The following is a 25024-nucleotide window of genomic DNA, read 5'->3' as shown; positions in this document are numbered from 1 at the left end:
TTAATTGAGAAAATCGCATTATGTAATGACAAAACACATTCGTTAATGGAGACAAAAAACATGGTTAAATGACAAAATCACATATAATGACAAAAGCGTATTGCAAAATGACAAAAGCAAATTATATCATGTTAAAAGCATATTATATAATGGCAAAAGTACGTGATATAAAAAAAAGTCACATCATATAATAATTACATGATATTGTTTAATAACGAAATCACATCATATACTGGCAAAAGAACTTGATATAAAAAAGTCACATTATATGATGGCAAAAGTACGTGATATAAAGATAAAGTCACATTATATAATGATTAAATTATATTGTTTAATAACGAAATCACATCATATAATGGCAAAAGTACGTGATATAAAAAAGGCACATCATATAATGATTAAATAATACTGTTTAATAACGAAATCACATCATATAATGGCAAAAGTACGTGATATAAAGATAAAGTCACATCATATAATGATTAAATGTTATTGTTTAATTACGAAATCACATCATATAATGGCAAAAGTACGTGATATAAGGATAAAGTCACATTATATAATGATTAAATGATATTGTTTAATAACGAAATCACAACATATAATGGCAAAAGTACGTGATATAAGATAAAGTCTCATCATATAATGATTAAATGATATTGTTTAATAACGAAATCACATCATATACTGGCAAAAGTACGTGATAAATAGATAAAGTCACATCATATAATGATTAAATGTTATTGTTTAATTACGAAATCACATCATATAATGGCAAAAGTACGTGATATAAGGATAAAGTCACATTATATAATGATTAAATGATATTGTTTAATAACGAAATCACATCATATAATGGCAAAAGTACGTGATATAAGATAAAGTCTCATCATATAATGATTAAATGATATTGTTTAATAACGAAATCACATCATATACTGGCAAAAGTATGTGATATAAAGATAAAGTCACATCATATAATGGCACACACACGTGATATAAAATAAAGTCCTATCATATAATGATTTAATGATATTATTTAATAACGAAATCACATCATATACTGGCAAAAGTATGTGATATAAAGATAAAGTCACATCATATAATGATTAAATTATATTGTTTAATAACGAAATCACATCATAAACTGGCAAAAGTACGTGATATAAAAATAAAGTCACATCATATAATGATTAAATAATATTGTTTAATAACGAAATCATATCATATAATGGCAAAAGTACGTGATATAAAAATAAAGTCACATCATATAATGATTAAATGATATTGTTTAATAACGAAATCACATCGTATAATGGCAAATGCACATTATATATTAACAGAAGCACATCATATATGATCACAGAAAAAAAGCTTTGGCGTTTCATGTATTCAGAATTTTGTTTTACAATCATAAGTGATGGATTTTCATATAAATGTTTAAGATATAGAGCTATTATGATGACCCTTTTACTACTGAAATTAAATGTTGCCAAGTATCAATTAACCCCGAGTGCATCAACCTTTGATCTACGGTCACGTGATAACAGGGGGAAGCCAGTGAAGTTACTAGTCTAGTTCAACCAGACTCTTGTTGCCTGCGCAAGCTACGCCGAATAGAATTACAAATGATCAAGCGTCTGGTTGAACGAGACTAGTGAAGTGACACACATCCGGTGCACGGACTTCCGGGCTCATAGTGCTTAAAGGTCACCGGAAAACAGCCCCCATACACAGATACACATATTCGCAAAATGTTCATACTTTTAAATAACTTAGCTATTTTAAGCTGAAGAAGCCCAGCTTAATAACTCATCAAAATAATGCCTTATTTACTGATGTTTTACTCTGTGATTAATAAAAATGATAAATTCACCATAAACCAGATTAAACATTACCGTTGGAAAAAAAGGGTCCAACAGCGGCGGAAATATATACCCTCGTCAAAGCACTTCGGCTCATTAAGATATTATACAAGTAAACAAGTGTCTAGGACAGATGGCTTAAAAGTACAAATTTTACCTGAATCAACAACCTAAAATACTTTGAAAGTAGAAATTCTCGCAAGAGGAAATATTCGCGTGATGCTGATTCTTTAAACTGATCGCGGTGTGGAAATTTTCACTTCGGCAATAGCTTTAGTCTATATATTATATATATTATATTATAAATAATCTATTGAATAAATAATTGAATAAATAATCTATTGAATAGATGATATATTGAATAAATAATCTATTGAATAAAATTAATAATCTATTGACTAAATCCCGTTCTCATATGACCCTGGTTGTTGTGTCTCCCTAGTCACCCGTCCTCATATGACCCTGGCTGTTATGTCTCCCTAGTCACCCGTCCTCATATGACCCTGGCTGTTGTGTCTCCCTAGTCACCCGTCCCCATATGACAATGGCTGTTGTCTCCCTAGTCACCCGTCCTCATATGACCCTGGCTGTTGTCTCCCTAGTCCCCCGTCCTCATATGACCCTGGCTGTTGTGTCTCCCTAGTCACCCGGCCCCATATGACAATGGCTGTTGTCTCCCTGGTCACCCGTCCTCATATGACCCTGGCTGTTGTCTCCCTAGGCACCCGTCCTCATATGACCCTGGCTCTTGTCTCCCTAGTCACCCGCCCCCATATGACCCTGGCTGTTGTCTCCCTAGTCCCCCGTCATCATATGACCCTGGCTGTTATGTCTACCTAGTCCCCCGTCCTCATATGACCCTGGCTGTTGTCTCACTAGTCCCCCGTCCCCATATGACCCTGGATGTTGTCTCCCCAGTCACCCGTCCCCATATGACCCTGGCTGTTATGTCTCCCTAGTCACCCGTCCTCATATGACTCTGGCTGTTGTCTCCCTAGTCACCCGTCCTCATATGTCCCTGGCTGTTATGTCTACCTAGGCACCCGTCCTCATATGACCCTGGCTGTTGTCTCACTAGTCCCCCGTCCCCATATGACCCTGGATGTTGTCTCCCCAGTCACCCGTCCCCATATGACCCTGGCTGTTGTCTCCCTAGTCCCCCGTCATCATATGACCCTGGCTGTTATGTCTACCTAGGCCCCCGTCCTCATATGACCCTGGCTCTTGTCTCCCTAGTCACCCGCCCCCATATGACCCTGGCTGTTGTCTCCCTAGTCCCCCGTCATCATATGACCCTGGCTGTTATGTCTACCTAGTCCCCCGTCCTCATATGACCCTGGCTGTTATGTCTCCCTAGTCCCCCGTCCTCATATGACCCTGGCTGTTGTCTCACAAGTCTCCGTTCCCCATATGACCCAGCTGGCTGTTATGTTTCCCTTGGCACCCGTCCTCATATGACCCTGGCTGTTATATCTCCCTAGTCACCCGTCCTCAGTTGTGTCTCCCTAGTCACCCGTCCCCATATGTCCCTGGCTGTTGTCTCCCTAGTCACCCGTCCTAATATGACACTGGCTGTTATGTCTCCCTAGGCACCCGCCCTCATATGACCCTGGCTGTTGTCTCACAAGTCTCCGTTCCCCATATGACCCAGCTGGCTGTTATGTTTCCCTTGGCACCCGTCCTCATATGACCCTGGCTGTTGCCTCCCTAGTCACCCGTCCTCATATGACCCTGTCTGTTGTCTCCCTAGTCACCCGTCCTCATATGACCCTGGCTGTTGCGAGGACGTTAAACCAAAAACAAACAAAACAATAGCGATAAAATATTTGGGTGTTTATATTTTTGCGCCAATTTACTTAACGCGAAAAACGCGAACATTTCTACACCGCGAAAATGCTATCATTTACAGTACGTCTTCATTATAATTAACACTACTTATATTGTATGTTGTCACGTAATATAGCATTATAAATGTTTACTTAAAGTTATCTTACCCTGAATGCACATTTTTTTAAAGTAGATTCAAGCAAGGCGTGTAAACCAGGAATGGTGCTCTGCGCAAATACCACGAAGTGTATCCCCCGGAAGTGGGTGTGTGATGGTGATGCAGACTGCCCCAACAAGACAGACGAAGTTAACTGTATGGATATGTACTCATACCGTGTTCAGTTCCGTATACCGTGCCTAAAAGATGATATTGGATATTAAGAACCATCGACTAGGTTTGCAAAAAAACACAAAAAACCTGAATCGAGCTTTTCAAGCATAATGTCATAGTCAGTGAATTACCAATTGATACCATTTTCGTAAATAATGTTGGTTTTTTTTGAAAGGTAAATTGTTTAGATAATTGTTTGATGAAGTAAACAACCTTGTTCTAGCTGCTTGTAGATGATGTCTTCACCAGAGAGAAAATAGAATAGCACAGTATGGTTCTTAACTTGCAATATCAGCTGTTATCTTAAAGAAATCAATACTTGCGCTGTTGTGTTGTCTGCTAAATAACTCATCAAAATGGAAAACCCTAACCCGTTAATTGCGTACGTATATGGTGAGATGGTTTACAATTGATGAGGATGAGGAAAGCGTGGTGTCGGCTTAATCATAAATGAAATAAGATATATGGTCACGTATGTAGTCTATTGCTGATTGCAATCCTCCTTGCGTTTTGTCTGTATTTGTTGCCTCCAGTTGGGTCCAAGATTTGCTGTTATATTTTATTTCTGACACTACTTCACTAAAATCAGCTGGCCTTTAGGCGTCCCCTCTTCCTGTTTTTTCCCCTAAGTAGGCCAGTTTCTTTAACTTTTATCCTTATTCACATACTTTTTCTTATTAGTTATTCCGCAAATTCGTATTCTGCTCACAGAAAGTTTTCCGTCATGTCGAAGTAGTTCATTATGATTGGAATAAGTATTTCTGTGTTGCCATGTTGTTTCATCGGCACTCCAGAATAATCACCAAACCAGACTGCCAAATGCCCTCTCAATGTGTACGAAAATTACACATTTAAAAGGATGTATTCCATTCATTGAACTGCATCAAGATGTCGAAAGGAATGACCTTATTTAAATTAAACCCTCGGCTGCTTCCAGCTTCTTCACGCTTAAGGCGTTGCAGTGATATGTCGCTTTGCATAAACTTGCAAGTAGTTCTGATAAATTGAAATTGCATAAAAAAACTTGTGTGTATATTCATGTGCAATATACATATATAGATTTATAGTTAACTTGCATTTTGTCAATTTTAACAATTTTGTTTATATTGATATATGTATTTATAGGCAGTTTCGTTGCATACCTACAATTGTTTTATGCGATTAGAAGGTGCGAATCATTCTATTTATTATAATGTAGTGAATATCAAAAAGGATTCCATCGACACTTTCATAATTCAAGAAATGCTAGTATAGTAGACACACATCTTTCCGTGAGCTTTCCGTTGATTTTTTTGAGAAAAAAACCTTATATAAGAAAATAAATGATGTAGATGTATGCATCTCTTTAATTTGAAATAATTGGAGAAAAAAAACCTTGTACCGATTGAATTTTGTGCTATCAAAGATGAGAAATGATTGAGGACGTTTTATTTATGTTTTCTCATTTTGAATATAGGTTCGTCCGAACATTTTCATGACTTTTTAATCAGTACAAAGCATTATGGGAAGGCCAATATAAAGTGTTTTCGGTGTTGAACAGGTGAACCAACCACCTGCGGTCCGGGCTTGACCCTGTGTGCCAATTCGTCCCAATGTATTTCGTCGGTATGGGTCTGTGACGGTGATAGAGACTGCATATCTGGATCGGACGAGGCCAATTGTGGTAACAATATTATACGCTTTGAAATTTTTTAGAGTGTTTCTTGTTTTTCGTTTTGTTCGCCCTCCTCAATTAGGCGAAACTGTCATGTCGGCGAAAATTACGACGCTGCTTACTAAATGTGCTATTTTTATTGTGTATCGCTGAAATTGCTTCAAATCTAGTGACATTTCAGAAGACACAATAACAACATATTTCATATGATAATTTTGTTTGTATCTCGGAAATGTGTCCATTGATATTGATATATTAAGTAACGCATTATATTATATCTGTCAGATGTACTGTATACCGGGAAAATTTCGCCCAGTCAAACTTTTGCCGTTCGTCAGTAAAATCCAAATGAGCTCAGTTTTAATTTCACACGTCACATTTAATCACTATGTTTTATATTGTTTATTAATGTTCGCTGTAATGATAAATTCGCCTTCATTACTGAGGGCGAAATAAAAGCGAAAATTCAATTGCAGCGATTTTTTTTGGGATACAGTATGTGACATGAGTACATATATCACTAGTCATCGAAACGTAACACAAAAGCGTTCGCTTGTTGTGATATATAAAGTCTTCACTTAACTCATTCACCCCTGAAGACACATTTGAACTCTTCCAATTCAAAATTTGGAATAGGTCATTATGAAACCCAAAGAAAATGTTTTGGAAAAATGAGATTTAGACAGAATACTGTCAACGTGGGTGTCCCTAATTTTTTTGACGCTGTATTCAATCAATGGAACGATGATTTTGAAGAATTCAAAACACATTTAAAACAATCTTGAAAGTCCTTTTCTCAATAATGTCTATTCTTTCAAACTTTTGACTTTTCGACTCATTACATCATCATACCCCATACCAAACTGAAGGCACGCATTCGTTCTCTAATAATTAGAGTTTTTGTTTCCAAGAAAGTCAAACGGCGATATCAATATATGATATCAAACGTAAAAAGGATGTAGTGAGATTGATCGACAACAAATTCGTTGAGTCAGGTGACAAGTTTTTTCCAGCAGAATGTAGGCTTTCATATGGGAATAAACTGTGCCCATTTTCTGACCGATTTATTTTGATTTTATACGTGGCTGAATTTATTGATAACCTTATCAGGACTAGTATCAAACACCTATCCGAGTCCTTCCATTTCACATTCAAACATAAAGACGATGTGCGGCCTTTAAATTATACTTGACAGACATTCCTGACTCTTCTAGTTCAGCCGCTTTCCTTGATCATTCTTTACTTACAGCGTGATCGTCAGGGCCAGCTTACTAATAAGATGTACGATAAATGGGATGATTTCGATTTTCCGACCGTGAACCTTTCCTTTATTGTCAGTAACATCCCTACTTCCCCTACCTACGGTATTTGCATGTCGCAATTGATTTGGTATTCAGTAGCTTACTCCGAATATCATGACTTCTGTGATAGATGTTGACTGCTGACGGACAAACTTACAACACAGGGTTTTAAAAAGATGCAGGTTGATGTTGACTATGGACAAGTTTGAACGGTCGCTATTATGATCGCATTCGGAATTACGCTATTTCTTTGTGTGATATGAAGTCTGATGGGTTTTTTTTAAATACGCTCATTAGTGTGCCTTAGGTTTTTCTTGTCACTACCAGAGTTTTCGTCGAGAGGAAGTGATAGTACTTGGATTTGACGTAGATTAACATACCAGTGTCGTCGTTGAAAAAGATGACGCTTACCCTTCCGGGTCTCCTTGTAAATGTTTCCTATGATCACGTTTTTTTAGTTTAAATGTGGTTTTGTTGACACCTCGGTATTTTCTTTCTTTCATTAATTTCTTTTTCATAAAGTAAAAATCATTTCTTTATGTACATTGTATATGCAAATATACGTGATTTGTTAATGCAAGAATTATCATTTTATGAGATCGATACATTGATTCACTGCTCTCAAATACTATCGAATAAATATGGAATAATTTCCAATCAATGGCCGACAGTTCAGGAAATGCAGATTACACGTAATGATGGTCAAACATTTTTACTCCAAACGTACCGTTGCTCTTCGTTTCTGATATCTTTTGTAATTACTGGTTTAATTATTCTGATTTCCCCCCTGCTCAGCTTAAGTAGTATTGAATAGCCGTTATTTTTTTTCATAAAATATATGTTTATCAAATATGATATGGTTTATGATATTTGGTTTTTCTAGATCATCATAATAAAACATGTTCCCCCAAAGAGTTCTTGTGTAAATCCTCTCAAAAGTGCATTCCAAGTAAATGGCAATGCGACGGAGGAATGGATTGTTCAGATAACTCTGACGAAATCAACTGTGAGTACCATATATCATATGCATACCTTAACATCTCGTAAATGTTAAATAAGTTACTGTAAACGCCTTATTAAAAAAAAAACCCAACACAATACCCGTTTTCCCTGAAAAAATTGTTCAATTTTTACACCAAAATCCATCTGTATTGATTCAAAATTTACAGCATTATGGTTCACAGAATATCAAGAAACATAACAACGTTCTATGATATAGGCTACTATACGGCAACACGCGTCTTCTTCTAAAGTGTCTAACAGCAAGAAAAATACCACATTTCCTCCCACAACCACTATTGGGTTTTTCTACTCCCAACTCATTGGGTAAACCTACTATGCGTTGGTAAACATTTTTGGTTACCCACTAGTGGGTGACACCCTGGACGTTATTTCACTGCCCAATTTTCCAATGATGACGTCAAGTAAAAATGCTTTGCGATATCATCTTACATAGTTCATGACATTAGTTTACGTAACAAATGATTTTCTAGATATCATATCTGAATGTTGTTGGAGAAAAAGGTCCCCAAACTTGTGATGATCGATTGTCATATATTTATCTAAGTCTGGTAAGTTAATTTTCAAATTGTAAAAGACACTCGGTAAACATAGTGTCTTTATACAATTTGAAAATTAACTAACTCGAGAAAGACAAACAAGATCACCAGTCAACCCTCGTCGGGGAACCTCTATTTCTATGAATGCTTATTTACTAACATAATCTTGATTTGAATTAATTATATGGTGAAATATTTGAACGGTTAAATACGTTTGGTTTATCGAGAAATTTCTCGTCTTATATTTATGCTAACATTACGCATTATTATTTATATCTTTAACATTGTTTTGTCTTAGAAATCAACTTCTTTTGCATAATTCAAACTAATGATTTGTAAGTCGACATGTGTTGATTGTTTCGGATTTTTGACGTCATTTTCCGTCTCTTTACTTATCCTTAAAGGGTGTCGGACCCCTTGTAAATCTTTCTTTTGTTCATATATTGCATACTTTTACCGAGTCTGGGATCGAATTATGTTTTAGTTGATATTTCGGTATTCTCTGTTTTTTTCACATGTTGTGAAAATACTTTGTTGATATTTCGGTAATCTCTTGTTTTTTCACATGTTGTGAAAATACTTTGTTGATATTTCGGTAATCTCTTGTTTTTTCACATGTTGTGAAAATACTTTGTTGATAATATTTGCTGAATAAAACAGGATTTAATTACACGAAATAAAAATAAAATAAAAATTAGTAGTAAATTAAATAAATAAATAAAAATAGATTAATAAATAAAATTAAAACCTATCTTTTATAAACAATCATAATACTTGTATAAATAAAATAAATAAATAAAATTTGAAACTTTATTTTATTGTATCATTTATTCAACTTGTGAATGTATGTATTTTAGGTTCAAGTATAACCTGCTCACCAACACAGTTCATGTGTAAAACCAGTCAAAAGTGCATCAACATGAGGTGGAGATGTGACGGAGACGACGATTGTGGAGATAATTCTGACGAAGAGAACTGTATGTTTATTTTTATTCTTTACCGTGAAATATACATTTATATATACTAGCGGAAAAAAGAAACTGTGCATGCGGAGAATTGTTTTAGAACATGTATTACCAACTGTACAACATGAAAATTCACACACATGACCGAGTATGACACATACACACTATCCGTGTGTCATTGACAATTTTTCCCGTGCAGTTTGCTCTCTATAGGCGTTGACCAGTTTGCACGTTTTTCTGGTCCAGCCATCCAATTCGACAATGAAAGTTTATTTTTCAACTCTTTGGCCCAGTTCTTCTGCCACGTCATCGTGTAGCACGTATGGACTGGTGCAGAAGGCATCTCCGATTTACTCGACGGGATTGGGCAGGCATTTTGTTTACGAGTCGCGAGTCCACCTGGATAGTAGTGAAGGTCGTTCCATAGTGTATCGTCGCGTTGGAGAACGTTTCCGTGACGCGTGTGTGGTACAATGACGTTATATCGGCGGGGGCAGCGTTATAATTTGGGGCGGCATCACAGCCAACGGGAAAACGCCTCTGGTGGTTGTTAACGGGAATTTGAACGCGCTACGTTACCGTGACGAGATCCTCCGGACCCACGTCGCTCCATCCGTGCAAGGGCAGCAACGTCACATTACGATACAGCAGGACAACGCCAGGCCACACACAGCTCGTGTCGCTATGGACTTTCTGGCCCAGCAGAACGTTGACGTGTTGCCTTGGCCTGCTGTATCCCACGATCTGTCGCCCATTGAACACGTCTGGGATGAAATGAAGCGCAGATTACGGGCATTACCGAATCAACCGGTGACGTTGGCGAATTTGGCTGCAGCGTTGGCACAGATCTGGAAGGCCATCCCAAAAGCATTATTGAACCGTCTGATAGGCTCCATGCGTCGACGTTGCCAGACTTGCATTCCGGCAAACGGTGGACATACCAGGTATTAACTTTGTGAACTTAGTATTGACCCCTGCTGTGTTTACGTCACACCTGAGCGGAACTTATTGATTCCATAACGTAGAAAATGGAATGCAACTGTTAATAAATACCAAATAAATTGTCCATGAAAACCTTGTTGTTCTACGTCACACACATTTATTTTTATAACACATTTCAGGCATGCACAGTTTCTTTTATCCGCTAGTATATATATATTTTTCTTCTTCTTGTACAATTCATTACACTCGAATTCTTTTTTTAGGTACAAACAAAACCTGCTCAGACCAAGAGTTTATGTGTAAATCAAACAGCATGTGTATCCACAAAACTTGGCGATGTGATGGGGCTATGGACTGCGTAGATCACTCAGACGAGCAAAACTGTACGTCCAGGGTTTCTTTTATCCAAACTATTATATTTTGTCGCACTTGTAAGCTGGTTCTCATTTTAGACATAGATTTTAATGGATTTCTTGAAAATAAATGAACAGCAGAATATACTGTGAGAGTAGTTAGTACAACGGACATCATATTTAGCGAAATATTGCATTTTCACAGATCAGTGCATTCAAGAATTGACGCACTCACAATATCAGGAATAGAAAAACAATATACAGACAGAAACGTTAAATAGGTTTAAAGTGCGAAAAGCACCATAAAATAAGTATACTTACCGTATCCACTGCTGTAAATCCTGCAAATGGTTAGTTTACATGTTCAGGTAAAATAAAATATATGACATTTTTTTTTATAAACAATGGTATATATATAATATGCAATAAAAGAATAACGAGTCCTTGTGTAAGTATTATAAAATCAAAGGTAAATATGAACAAAAATACTGTAGCAACGTTCCTAGGTCATTATTCACGCCAAAGGTTCTTCAGGTTATTCAAACATGAAAGTAAGACACACACATGTAACACATATGGCATTATTACATATTACAGCTGTTTCTTCCTTCAAGGACTCATCGTTGATGCTTAAGGCCCAAAAAGGTATAAATCAAATTTGGTCTAATGTCGAAACAGAAGGAAAAATGCATAACGGCCCTTAATTGTAAGGATTTTTTTAACCCTTTCATCCCTATGCAACTTTAGTAGACTCTACCATGCATTGATCTGGATAAGTCCAATATGGTCAACAGTGGTGAAAGGGTTAAAGGGTATCCTTGTAACTCTTTCCTTTGTTCATCTTTTGATTTTGATTTTGAATTACAATTTTGTTGACACTTCGGTTCTCTCTTCTTTTTAGGTACAACGAAGGCAACATGTTCTGCCGATCAGTTTGAATGTGACAAAAAAACCTGCATTGATGGTGCGAAGGAATGTGACGGCATCAAAGATTGCTTCAACGGAAGAGATGAAGCAGAGTGTTTACCTGGAGGTGAGACACAAGATATGTTACAATATTTGTTTCGCGTTATCCGCCATGAGAACGACATAGGTCTTTTTTATTCAAATCCGCATGGGTTTTTTTAACTTGAAATAAACACATATCGTATAACTTGAAACCTTCAACTTATTATCAACATGTTGTCAAATAGCTTTAAACCAACATCTATCGTATAACTAAAAAAATCGTTTAACGTGTAATCGACATATGCTGTTAAATATGTATGACAAATGGGAAGGGAAATGCTTGTCTATTTCTTTGCGTAATTTTGGATAGATAACATAAAACATACATAGAAACGGGCCAAGTTAGCTTATGCCATGGCGAGTCGTCCGTCCGGCGTCAATATTTTATTTTAAACAACTTCTTCTAAATAACCAAAAGGACTAGGATGATGAAATTTGGCAAGAAGCAAACTTGGATTAAGGGCTACCAAGTTTGTTCAAATAAATGACCTTCATCCATATTCAAGGTCACAGGGGTCAAATATGTAAAACAATCTTTGAACATCTTTTTCTTAAAAAACAAAATGCTCAGGGTGATAGTATTTGGCCAGTAGCATGCTGGGATAAAGGGCTACCAAGATTGTTCAAATGAATGACCTTCACTCATATTCAAGGTCATAGGGGTCAATTGTCTTAAACAAGAGGCCCATGGGCCTTAACGGTCACCCTATATATTTATACAGAGAGTTGATTTTGTTTTTAACACGAACAGAAATATTATTCAGTGACAAAAAACAACAAAACCACATTATTCAATATCTAGCATACAGATTTAAGACTAAAAAGTATTTGAAACTAGCAACTCTGATTCTAAACAAGGAAAATGAAGAGATTTTAGCACACTGACTCCTTTGGGGTCCACCCTACAGCCCTTGGGGCAAAACTTTCAAAGTATCAAACTTGGCTCAAAACTTTCAAAGTATCAAACTGTCAACTCAGGGTTATAAATGTAATATTCAAAGTATCATTTGCCATTATAAACGATAATAAATTTTGCCCCCCCCCCTTCCTCCTTCCCCAGGGGGTAAACGTGAGACCCTAGGGTCATAAACCTTAAGACCCTTACATCTATGAAGAGTGTTTGATTCTACCATATCTTGGTCTTTGAGAAGATTTTTTTTTTAAATTTCAGTCAATTCAACCCTTTTTGGCCCCACCCATCAGCCCTGGGGGTCAGTCAGGGCTTATATGTGCATACAATCAAACTGCTATCCAATACTGATAATGCTAACACAAATTGAATTAATTCCAATGAAAATTAAACAAATGTTGGTCCAAAATGTGATTTTCCTATATAAACTATAGTAAAGTTTACCCCCTCCCCAGGGGGAAATGTGAGACCCCAGGGTCATAAAATTCACAGTTTTGGTAGAGCACCTTAAGACCCTTCCATCTATCAAGAGTGTTTGAATCTACCATATCTGGGTTTTGAGAAGAAGATTTTTGAAATTTCAGTCAAATCGACCCTTTTTGGCCCCACCAAATAGCCCCGGGGGTCAGTCAGGGCTCATATGTGCATATCATCAAACTTCTACCCAATACTGATAATGCTAACCTAAATTGAATTACCTCCAATGGCAATTAAACAAATGTTGGTTTAAAATGGTAAATTTTGGTAAAGCACCTTAAGACCCTTCCATCTATGAAGAGTATTTGATTCTATCATATCTTGGTCTTGAGAAGATTTTTGAAATTTTAGTCAATTTGCCCCTTTTTGGCCCCGCCCCTCAGGCCCCTGGGGGCCGAGGACCAAACCGGCAACTATCTTATCGACCTATGGCCATGGAAGGTTTCTGCAAAATTTCATTGAACTTGGTTCAGGGGTTTTTGAGAAGAAGTCGAAAATGTAAATTGTTTACGGACGCACGACCGTCGACGGACGACGGACAACGACGGACAACGACGGACAAAAGGCGATCGCAATAGGTCACTTGAGACTTTGTCTCAGTTGACTAAAAAAAGTTTAAACAATATCTTCTGAATAACCAAAAGGACCAAGATGTCGACATTTGGTCAGTAGCATGCTGGGATGAAGGGCTACCAAGTTTGTTCAAATAAATGACCTTTACAGGGGTCAAATATGTTTAAATCTTTAAACGACTTCTTCTGAATAACCATAAGGCTCAGGATAATATTAGTTAGTCAGTAGCATGCTATCAGGAGGGGCTACCAAGTTTGTTCAATCGAATGATCTTGACTTATATTCAAGGTCAAAGAGGTCAAATATGTTTAAAACATTTAAATAACTGCTTCTGAATAACCAAAAGGCCAAGGATGATGATAGTTGGTTAGTAGCATGCTAGGATGAAGTGCTACCAAGTTTGTTTAAACGAATGACCTTCACCCATATTCAAGGTCACAGGGGTCAAATATGTTAAATCTTTTAACGACTTCTACTGAATAACAAAAAGGTCCAGGATGATGATATATGGACAGTTGCATGCTAGGATGAGGAGCTACCAGGTTTGTTGAAATGAATGACCTTGACCTGTATTCAAGGTTACAGGGTCAAATATGTATAAAATCTTAACACGACTTCTTCTGAATAACAGAAAGGCCCAAGATGATTATATCTGACCAGTAGCATGATATCATGATGGGGCTACCAAGTTTGTTCAAATGAATGACCTTGATGTATATTCAAGGTAACAGGTGTCACATTTTTTAAAACCTTTAAACAACTTCATCTCAATTACCAAAAGGCCTAGGATTTTGATTTTTTGTCAATAGCATGCTTGGATAAAGGGCTACCAAGTTTGTGCAACGAATGACCTTCATCCATATTCAAGGTCATAGGGGTCTAATATGTTTAAAACTTTATATCAACTTCCAATGAATAACCAAAAGGTCCAAGTTAATGATATTTGGCCAGAAGCATGCTGGGATGGAAGGCTGTAAACTCTGTCCAACCAAATGTCCTTGTTTTGAATGAATTTGAGTCAAGACAGTGACATTTTCCTGAGCTTTATTTTAGTCTACTTTTAAGGTTACAATTGTGAGATTGATACCAGGTGAGAGATGCAGGCCCATTGGGCCTCTTGTTATACTTATTAAATATGTATACCAAATATGTTATGATACGTGTATGCTTCATAGATTTTATTTTGTATTTATGTTTTTTATGATATTTATTTCCAAATAATTCGATAATCGATCCGCGTATTATTGTAACGGGACTTTATTTTCCGTTAGCAAAACCTAATGATGTCGATGTTATACTTAACGTTAGTGGCGTGGACATGCAAAGTTGTAAGTCATTAGCATGTAAAACGATCTTTTCATTTTGTGTTTAACTGAAAAAACATGAATGATATGTAAAGTAATATTAAAAGGTAACATACATACAAATGTATAACAAATAAAAAACTTATTTCTAATTAAACCGTAGTTATACTGTAGTTATACTGTATTGACCTAGTGAGTACATGTTATCACCTAGTAAAACCGTAGTTATACTGTAGTTATATTTTATTGACATAGTGAGAACATGTTATCACCAAGTAAAACCGTAGTTATACTGTAGTTATATTTTATTGACATAGTAAGTACATGTAATCACCTAAGAAAACCGTAGTTATACTGTAGTTATATTTTATAAACATAGCGAGTGCATGTTATCACCTAGTAAAACCGTAGATATACCGTAGTTATATTTTATTGACATAGTGAGAACATGTAATCACCTAGTAAAACGTAGTTATACCGTAGTTATATTTTATTGACATAGTGAGAACATGTAATCACCTAGTAAAACGTAGTTATCCTGTAGTTATATTTTATTGACCTAGTGAGTACATGTTATCACCTAGTAAAACCATAGTTATACTGTAGTTATATTTTATTGTCATAGTGAATACATGTTATCATCTTGTAATATTGAAGTTATATTTTTTAAACCTAGTAAGTACATTTTATTAACTAGTAAAACCGTAGTTATACTGTAGTTATATTTTATAAACATAGTGAGTACATGTTATCACCTAGTAAAACCGTAGTTATACAGTAGTTATATTTTATAAACCTAGTGAGTACATGTAATCCCCTATTAAACCCGTAGTTATACTGTGGTTATATTTTATAAACCTCGTGAGTACAATAATCAACTAGTAAAATTGTAGCTTTATTTTATAAATCTTGTGAATACATGATATCATGTCCGACACCCAGTAAGTTTTATTTTGTGATCTCTGATTTAGATGTACGAGTTCTCCTGGCAGACAGACACAGCCTCAAGTTGGTTACTCTATCCAGTGATACTCGTAAAGCATTGTCCCATCGGATGTCTCCTTCCCGAACCACATACAATATGGTTGGCGTTGACTACGACTATGGAGAGGGATATGTGTTCTGGACGGATGTTGGTCAAATTGGCATTTACAGGTAACCTCTGTGTCTGATATGTTTTTAGGTCAAGTGTACCAACAAGATGAACCATTTTATTACCATTGGCACTGCTGTGAAATATTTGTTTAGGACGTTTTCCAAAGAAGTGCTCCATAAAAATACATACTGTGCAATTAGATATTTACGTGGAGCCAATATTTCGTGGTTTACCGCAAAAAATAAATCTCAATTCGTGGGTACGTGAATTCGTGAATTACAAGTACCCACTAAAACCTAGAAGACGAACCTGTAATTACTTCGCGAGCCTATGAGTTAGTGATTGAATATTACCCACGAAATGAACAAAATTAAAAATCCCGCGAAAACTTGTGTTAGGTATTGGCCACAAATCCTTTGGGGAAAAACCCCCATAGAAAGGCTTATAACTTGGTAGGGGAAGTAACTCTAACCAGGAAATTTCTTTTGGTTTCGTCATCTTCTATATACATTGTCATACTTAACCTTAAGGTTTACTGTCCCACTGCACTATAGTTTTCCGTATAATCAGTAATCTCCCTTTAACTCTTTTTTTGGATATAACTGTAGCACAGTGCCTCCACTTGTGTTCTGTATGCCCGCATGTATGAATGTGTGCCCCGGAAGGAGGGTATGCTGGTTTATTTGCCACCTTGCGATAGCGCGGATCTGATGGCGATTATTTTTGTGCTATCTCACTGAAATACCATGCCGAAGGCACCCAGCACAGCATTCCTCCCGGTCACTTATATTAACAACGGATGAACCAGTTGTTGCCATTAACCACTACCAATTAACCATTAACAGATGTAGGTCAAATCATTAACCACTACCAATTAACCATAAACAGATGTAGGTCAAACCATTAACCACTACCAATTGTAAGGACCCAGTTGTGTCCTTTCTAAGATTAGATGGTGAAGAATTAATGTCGTCATGTGGTGTAAGCATAGAAAAACCAAATGCATTGTATCTTTTGGTATCGACTCTTCCATTGTAGTGCAAGATTTCTGAATTCCTCGTCTACCATTACGGACGAACGGACCGTCGTGTCCCGTAACATAAGGACAGCGGACGGCCTCGCTGTTGACTGGATAAACAATCTGATATACTGGACAGACACAGGCCGGAATGAGATATCGGTCACCGACTACAACGGAACTCTGAGGAAAACCCTGTTTCAATTCAACCTAGATGAACCAAGAGCTATAGTAGTGGATCCACTGACAGGGTAAGGGGTTTTTAATATAGAACCGAGTATATGAGGAAAGCTACATTTATTTAATGAACGGGTGGTCGGGTATAAAGCACTTGCCTTTCACCAAAGCGGCCGGGGTTCAATTCCCCGAATGGACTTAAAAAAGGTATTGGGTCACCTGCCCGACAACGTGGTTTTCTCCGGGTATTCCGGTTTCCTCCCACACTAAGATTCCCCGCGCGCTAACAACCGGGCCAACAAGAGTGATCAATTTAAGTTGAAATAACTTGTTTCATAATTGTTGTTAAATAAATAAAGTTCATGTTTTAAATGAATAGTTTTATTTTGGCTTGGGTGGGTTTATTTAGTAAAGCGTCATTTTGATTAAGCATTGAATGTTTAGCAAATGTTGTTAGGGTCCTATGTAAGATTGTCAGCAATAGAAACGTGTGTTGTAGGAGCATAACAATAATTGCTGAAATATTGATTATTGATATTTACACTTTGTGATAGAGTAGTTACGATTAATTTAGCTATTTTGAACAGATCTTTGAACAAATTTGAGCATATTAAAAGTCTTGACAACAGTGAAATTGATGACATCACAAAAGAGATTGATAACATAATAGCAATTGCTGTTATAGTCTCACAACAACATTTGCCTTCTCGGTGCATTGTAATGGAAGGATGCAGAGCAAATGTAAACAAACATCATCTCATATCATTTAAGAACGTACTTATACGTATGCAACGTTATGTGATTGTACTGGAGGGGGTTCGTTGGTATATTTGCTCAAATCTGATGCCGATTTAGAGTGCTACCTCACGCCGAAGGCAGCCGAGCACAGTAATACACCCGGTCATATAATACAAACAACGTATAACACAACATGAACGTATGAGGTGACTAATGTGGTACACATAAAATCAAAAATTTCTTTCGTGTTTTCTGCTTAGAAGACGTTGAAGAAATTGAAAAGTAATTCGCTGCACCAGTTGTATATAATTATGTTGATTGTAAAGGATTAAACGTCCCATTAACAGCTAAGCTCATTCACGGACGTGCCTCCATGTGTGTTGTGTATGCGCACATGTGTGTATTTGTGCTGTGTTACACCGAAACACCATACCGAAGCCACCCAGAATTGCATTCCGCCCGGGCACATTATACTGACAACGGGTAAACCAGTTGTTGCCTTTACCCTTAATCCTGAACGTTTAAGCAGGAAATAACTTATTCCATTTTAAGGACTTTGGAAATATGAAACAGGGATCAATAAACTTAGAATAACATGTATTAGTCATTTCCGATAAACCCCTTGTAAAAGACGAGTACTTATAAGTTAAACAAATATATAGACGATAAAAGAATGACGAATGGCTGAATTTCTGACGTCACGACTACGCTCAAAATGATGACGTGGAAATCTTAAACCATTCCCTAAACCCATATGAATTATTTCCCTTTGATTTAAGATGATTATTTAGCGAAATGCAAATAATCGAAAATACATTAGACTTTATCGATTTTCTACATCTTTTTTTACTTCATGATTTCTATTGAAACAGCTACCATTTGCCTGTTCCCTAAAATGTGGTTCTGTATGAGTATTATGGTGATATAATAGATATATGTCCGTTTGCAGGTGGATGTATTGGACAGATTGGGGCACCCCAGCTAAGATAGAAAGGGCCGGAATGAACGGACAGCAAAGGGAGACAATCGTATCAGCCAACTTGACATGGCCAAATGGCCTTACGTTAGGTAGAATTTGCATATTATCACTAGAAAGTGCAAACAACTCCACCACATTTGTTAAGTTAATGCAGACAATAGAATTATGTAATTATTTGTACTACACCATTTGACCTATATCAGGTATTGTTTAACTTTTTGGAACATTCAAAAAGTATTCTGTACATTTGTTACCTCACTTCAATTGTAATCACATGTATCGGCTCGGTTACGGAAAGTGCCGACGGTTCCCGATTGGTGCGAACATATCAACACGGGGCTTTCAGTTGACCCTTGGCAATAAGTAACATTTATCCTGAAATATTAAGGATCAGTTAACATGTCAAAAAGACATTTCAATTCAAACCCAAGAGTCATCTTATATAAAAGTTTACTTTATACACAAATAATGTACGTATTAAATGTGTCGCGTTTCAAGACCTACTCAAGCTATGAGTCTTGGCAAAAGGGACCAGTCGGTCTTGAAACATTGCAACACGTTTAATACGTATGTATATTGGTTGTGTATCAAGTACAACTTCGATATTACATATTTCCAAACTGATGACTCTTATTGAATATCAAGAGTCATTTCAAAACTAACTCTAAAGGGTCAACTGAGAGCCCTGAATTCATTTATAACATACATGCTATAACGCCGTTTGCGAAACAATCAGTAATTACGTGTGTTCAATTTTCACTTATATGGTCATGTCTGGCGTCACTGACGTCTTTAACTACTGTAGCCTTGTGTATGTCTTTATGTAGATGCCTTATTGATGTTATGCTGTTGCGACATGGGAAGCTTACCAGAGAAACTTTTCCAGAAATGAGATATTTAAAAAAGATTCTACAGTGATACCATGCAAATTATTCAGATATTTCGGAAACCGCTGTTCGTTGTATTTAACAGATAAGAAAGACGGGCGACTGTACTGGATTGATTCCAAATTCAAAATGGTGGAGTCTTCTCAAACTGATGGAACTGACAGAAAGGTTGTCAGCAAAGGAAAAGTTAACCATGGTTTCGGTATAACGACGTCGGAGGTAAGTCATGTTCACTTCAATGTTTGAGTAAAGCAACAGCGGAGGTAAGTCATGCTCACTTCAATGTTTGAGTAAAGTAACATCGGAGGTAAGCCATGCTCATTTCAATGTTTGAGTAAAGTAACATCGGAGGTAAGCCATGCTCACTTCAATGTTTGAGTAAAGCAACATCGGAGGTAAGTCATGCTCACTTCAATATTTGAGTAAAGTAACATCGGAGGTAAGTCATGCTCACTTCAATGTTTGAGTATACCAACATCGGAGGTCAATGTTTGAGTATAGCAACATCGGAGGTAAGTCATGCTCACTTCAATGTTTGAGTATAACAACATCGGAGGTAAGTCATGCTCACTTCAATGTTTGAGTATAACACTTTAATGTTTAAATAAAGACACATCACGGAGGTAAGGCATGGGCCCCTTTCGCGTATCCGTTTCAACCAGTTGAAATGGTTAAATCTGAAAGAAGACGACAGGCGCAGATCTTAACCGAGGCCGACCTCAGGACTATTCATGCGGCACGTGTAACTTGATGGGTCCAGACGTGCCTGACCGAAACTAAAATGCTGACTATTGCTAGTTTGGGTTATTTCTTTGTAAAACGGACGAAATGGATGTCATGCTCAGTTCAATAAAGATTTGATTATCTTGAGACTCTCTCAAGTCGTGTCTAAATACAAATTAACCCTCCAGCAAAGGGACTGTTTAATACGTTCAAATATATAAAATATAACTGCCTACCAATTTTTTCTCTCGAATATATTTTAAAAAGTAATAATATTAGCATTGTGACAGTGTTTTTCATTTGTAGTTCGCCATTTACATTACGTCCTGGGTAGACAAAGGCATCACCGGATTAACTAAATCAGACGGTCGAGTGACACGCTTCACAAACGAGGTGACGGATTCTATTACGCAACCAATGGGATTAAAACTATACAGCAATACATTGCAAAAGCAAAGTAAGTGTCAATGCCATATACAGTGAATAAAACAGGATTTCCTGCCCAAAGTCAGATAATTATCTCCCCTCTTATGATAATTACCCCGCTTTGTCGACCTTTTTTTTTTTACATATTTCATTTGATTTTACATCATTTTTGAAACAAGTCTTTTCAACTTATATCAGTCACTCTTGTTTGCCTGCAAAAACCCCGCAAATGAGGTCTTAGTGTGAGAGGCAACCTAAGTACACGGTGAATTCCAACGTATTCGGGCGGGTGACCCAATAATTTTTCACGTCCATTTCTTCTTTCTATTTATTAGATATAATTTTATATCGTTTTAGAATACAATATGAACTCCATTAATTAATTTGAGGAATTTCCCGTGTTAATAAATATGAGGGATTACCCGTGCTAATTAATATGAGGGATTACCCGTGCTAATTAATATGAGGGATTACCCGTGCTACTTCAAGGATACCGATACACCTATATCTTATCATATAGGCTTACTAAATTAACTCCCTTTATCCGAATGATTATCCCCCTTATCTCAAAAGCATATCTTCATTTATAACACCAGATAGCATTTATAGATATAAGGGCTTATCTCCCTAAAATGAAATATTTACGTCTTCTTCAAAAAAATATCTGGATTATTCTCTTTATTGATTAAGATATTCCTTTCGACCTAAACAAAATAACCACTCTTAAATAAAAGGCTTTCCCTATTGGTTGAAATACTACTTTCCCTCCTTCGAAATTTAAATCCACTTAATTGGATCTGACGCATGTTTTATTTTCCTATTTAAGAGGCAAGTGTATGCTACACTAACGAGTTTGAATGCAAGTACCTTTGTCTACCTGGCCCCGCGAAGCCACCATCAACTGAGGTTCGGTACATTTGCGCATGCCCAGACGGGAGCACGTGTGACATAGGCTCGACAAAAAGCGGACCCGGAAGTAGTACAACCACGCCAATGACAACAACTGCAGGTATCATATCTTAAATAGGTTGCACACCACTAAATCGAAGTTCAATAATTACACGAGTGCACTCTGTTGATATGAAAAGTGCATAGATAAAAGAATTTCACAAATCTTGGAATCCAATTTTGTAACAATAAGACTACATTTTGTTGCAATGTTGCAAACGCTTAGTCCTGAAAATTCAAGGGAGGGGGACTTATTACTTCTTACTAGTGCCAAGAGCAATCTCGTGTAAGTTGAGGGAAATAATTGGCCTGCTGTCATCGTATGAAGCGACATATGTGGTCCCCTGTAAAATGCGATTTTCATATTTTGTTTCGGGACATTGAAAAAAAACCCTGATCTGCTGTCACACCGCAGAACTTGGGCTTCTATCCTTTTTGATGGTATTCCAGAGGCAGCTCAGTTTATCCCGATATCATATGTTTGTGACTTAGTGGAGTGTTAGGCTAGATACTGTGTTCCGGTTAAGACATTTCAGTGATATAGAATTTTGAAGTGCAAATTATGCATTTGATTATTACAAAATATAACATATAGTTTATATAAAATATAATGAATATCTTAGTTATATAAAACATAAATGAAGTGATATTTTCTCAGTAAAAAAACAAATATTCAATATATTTCTTTGTAAAATACCAGCTACAACAACAACAGCAACAGCAGCAACAACAGCAGCGACAAGCGATCCAAAGACTACAGATGTCACAAATCTCTCCACTTCCGGTACTACTACTACGCAGAAAGCGGTGACGTCAACAATAATTCCAACCACATCCCAAGCTCCAGGTAAATGTTCTTTCAGATTAAAAAAGATCACACTGTGCTTATAAGTGTAGTGAAGTACGTTTACTAAACTGCATAATTCAAAGTGCCATATAACTTTAATCCAATAAAAGAATTTGTAATCTCGTTTGCTTTTATAGTTTGCTTACACAGTAAAACACGTTGGCAACGAATACATGGTTGGTTCTCTATAGCTTCAAATAGTCAACATTATTTGGTGTCACCTCTGTTCCTGTTGTTGTCTTTTTATCTCTCAATTAGAGTTTGAAATGATTTGTCCTTAATATTTGATGAAGAAATTATTTTAACGAGACAACTCCTTGAACATCAGACTTCCATGTAAGAAAGAAATTATTATTATCCTACATTCGTAGTCAACGTGTTTAAAGCACACATAATATTTATACACAAAGTAACAATTTATTAATTAACACTATGCTTTATTCAGTTGTATTAAGGAAGAAAGTCCCACCGTTCTGTGTAGTATCTCCAACATAAGAACATTTTGGTTATTTTCACTCTGAATATGTTGCCTGCACACTTACTGCAGCAAAGACTAATACTTGTACAAAAGACGGGAGAACCAAAAACCTTTATCATTATAAAGTATGGAGCTTCTCCAATGCATCATATTTTTTTATGTTAATACTTTTCCTATTACACTACCGGAAATATATATATATTTAATCGTTTTAACTCAATAGCAAATTGCCCACAACCTTTCTTTGTTTTCAGTGAAAGTTTATGAAATAACATTAATCTTTTAAAAAATTAATGTTTATCACCTGTATATACCTTAACGATATTGCAATTTATATTGTGCATGTGTTTTGTTTGATGTCGTAACGATGGGAAAGTAAAAATAATATCTCACGCTTGGGAAAATATTTTAACATTCAGCTATAGTGCAGCGTGTTAAATCAGAATTTCTGTAACATACAAAGGTGAATCTATTAAAAAAATCTGTCAAAAGGATGCATACTACATTTCTCTGATAACCATATCGTAACCAGAGTTCCAAACTGATGAAGCATATAAAAGTATTCTTCTACAAATGATAATTTGGAGATGTGTAACAAACTTATGGTACATTTGAAGGTTTACGAAGAAAATCGATTTTTTACTAGTTGTGTAAGGAAGCTTATATTCCTAAGTCCATTTAAAAAACACCAAAACAAACAATCATGCAGAAATGTTGTCTTCAAAGTTATGCTATAGACATGCTTTTATACATATTGTAGTTATGCTATAGACATGCTTTTATACATATTGTAGTCATGCACTGGTGTATTCCGTCTTTGCGTATTGCAGAGTTATCTTCTCTTGGGAGCAGGTATTGATTGTTACGTCACTTGTTTGTGAGAATAAGGTCATCAATTTTTGAGAAAACGACGTATTTTTCTCACACAGACCAATAACGTAACAATCAATACCTGCTCCCAAGAGAAGATAACTCTGCAATACGCAAAGACGGAATTCAATTCAAAGAGAAATGTTTATTGTACCGACGACTGAACTTTAGACCTAATTAAGTCTACAACTCAGTAATGTCATACTGCACATTAGTCCGAATTATTCTGACGTTTTATCGACGCCAGACAGATATAAAATCAAGTCGATAAAACGTCAGAATAATTCGGACTAACTGCACATTTACAACTGAAAACATGCATGATCTTGAAATTTGTGAAGTTGAAACAAAACTTTTGATCCCGAAAATTAAGACATTGCTTAATATCGCGAAATGGACATTTTCGTGTGTCGCTGTTTTTGTGACGAAATAATAAAGGTAAGTTCTACTATTACGCATTTTTATATGAAACACTACAGTATGTTACTTCGAATCTTAGAGTTCTGTCTTCGGACGCGCCACAAAAGGTTTGTGAAATAAAACAAATGTAAAGCAATATGACTATGCTGTATACATAGATATGTGCCTTGGACCTTTTCCCCCATCCTCGATACTCCAGGAGTTACGCTCACTTTCGCTCTCTTCACCCCTGGAATATGTCATAGAAAAATCTAAGGCTCAGTATGCACCGCTTTGTGGATAAGACGAGAAGACTAGGTTTATCCTTTGATGTACATCAAAAGAATCTCGCGGTCGCGTAACGATAAA

General features: G+C 36.5%; 1 protein-coding gene across 10 annotated transcripts in view; it reads left to right on the top strand.

Moving 5' to 3' along the window:
- The window catches only part of LOC110455662 (low-density lipoprotein receptor-like), a 36575-nt gene that overhangs the window by 5721 nt on the left and 5830 nt on the right, over positions 1-25024 (top strand). For 6 of the 10 annotated variants that reach the window (XR_002463484.1, XM_021505913.1, XM_021505915.1 and 3 more), the window contains exons 2-14: positions 3883-4005; positions 5564-5686; positions 7862-7984; positions 9395-9514; positions 10708-10827; positions 11699-11830; positions 16041-16224; positions 17204-17434; positions 19048-19166; positions 20050-20183; positions 20994-21144; positions 21940-22122; positions 22762-22908. Coding sequence is in view for 9 of the 10 variants with exons in the window: in XM_021505913.1 (XP_021361588.1) it covers positions 3883-4005; positions 5564-5686; positions 7862-7984; positions 9395-9514; positions 10708-10827; positions 11699-11830; positions 16041-16224; positions 17204-17434; positions 19048-19166; positions 20050-20183; positions 20994-21144; positions 21940-22122; positions 22762-22908 (1890 nt within the window). In the remaining variant the exon portion in view is untranslated. The remainder of the gene's footprint in view (positions 1-3882; positions 4006-5563; positions 5687-7861; positions 7985-9394; positions 9515-10707; positions 10828-11698; positions 11831-16040; positions 16225-17203; positions 17435-19047; positions 19167-20049; positions 20184-20993; positions 21145-21939; positions 22123-22761; positions 22909-25024) is intronic. The other 4 variants (XM_021505914.1, XM_021505917.1, XM_021505916.1 and 1 more) reach the window with 4 other exon arrangements.

This window comes from Mizuhopecten yessoensis, unplaced genomic scaffold (assembly GCF_002113885.1).
Source record: "Mizuhopecten yessoensis strain PY_sf001 unplaced genomic scaffold, ASM211388v2 scaffold8361, whole genome shotgun sequence".
Classification (NCBI taxonomy): Eukaryota; Metazoa; Mollusca; class Bivalvia; order Pectinida; family Pectinidae; genus Mizuhopecten; species Mizuhopecten yessoensis.
The sequence above is the reverse complement of the archived record's forward strand: the minus strand, read 5'-3'. Positions and strand labels throughout refer to the sequence as shown.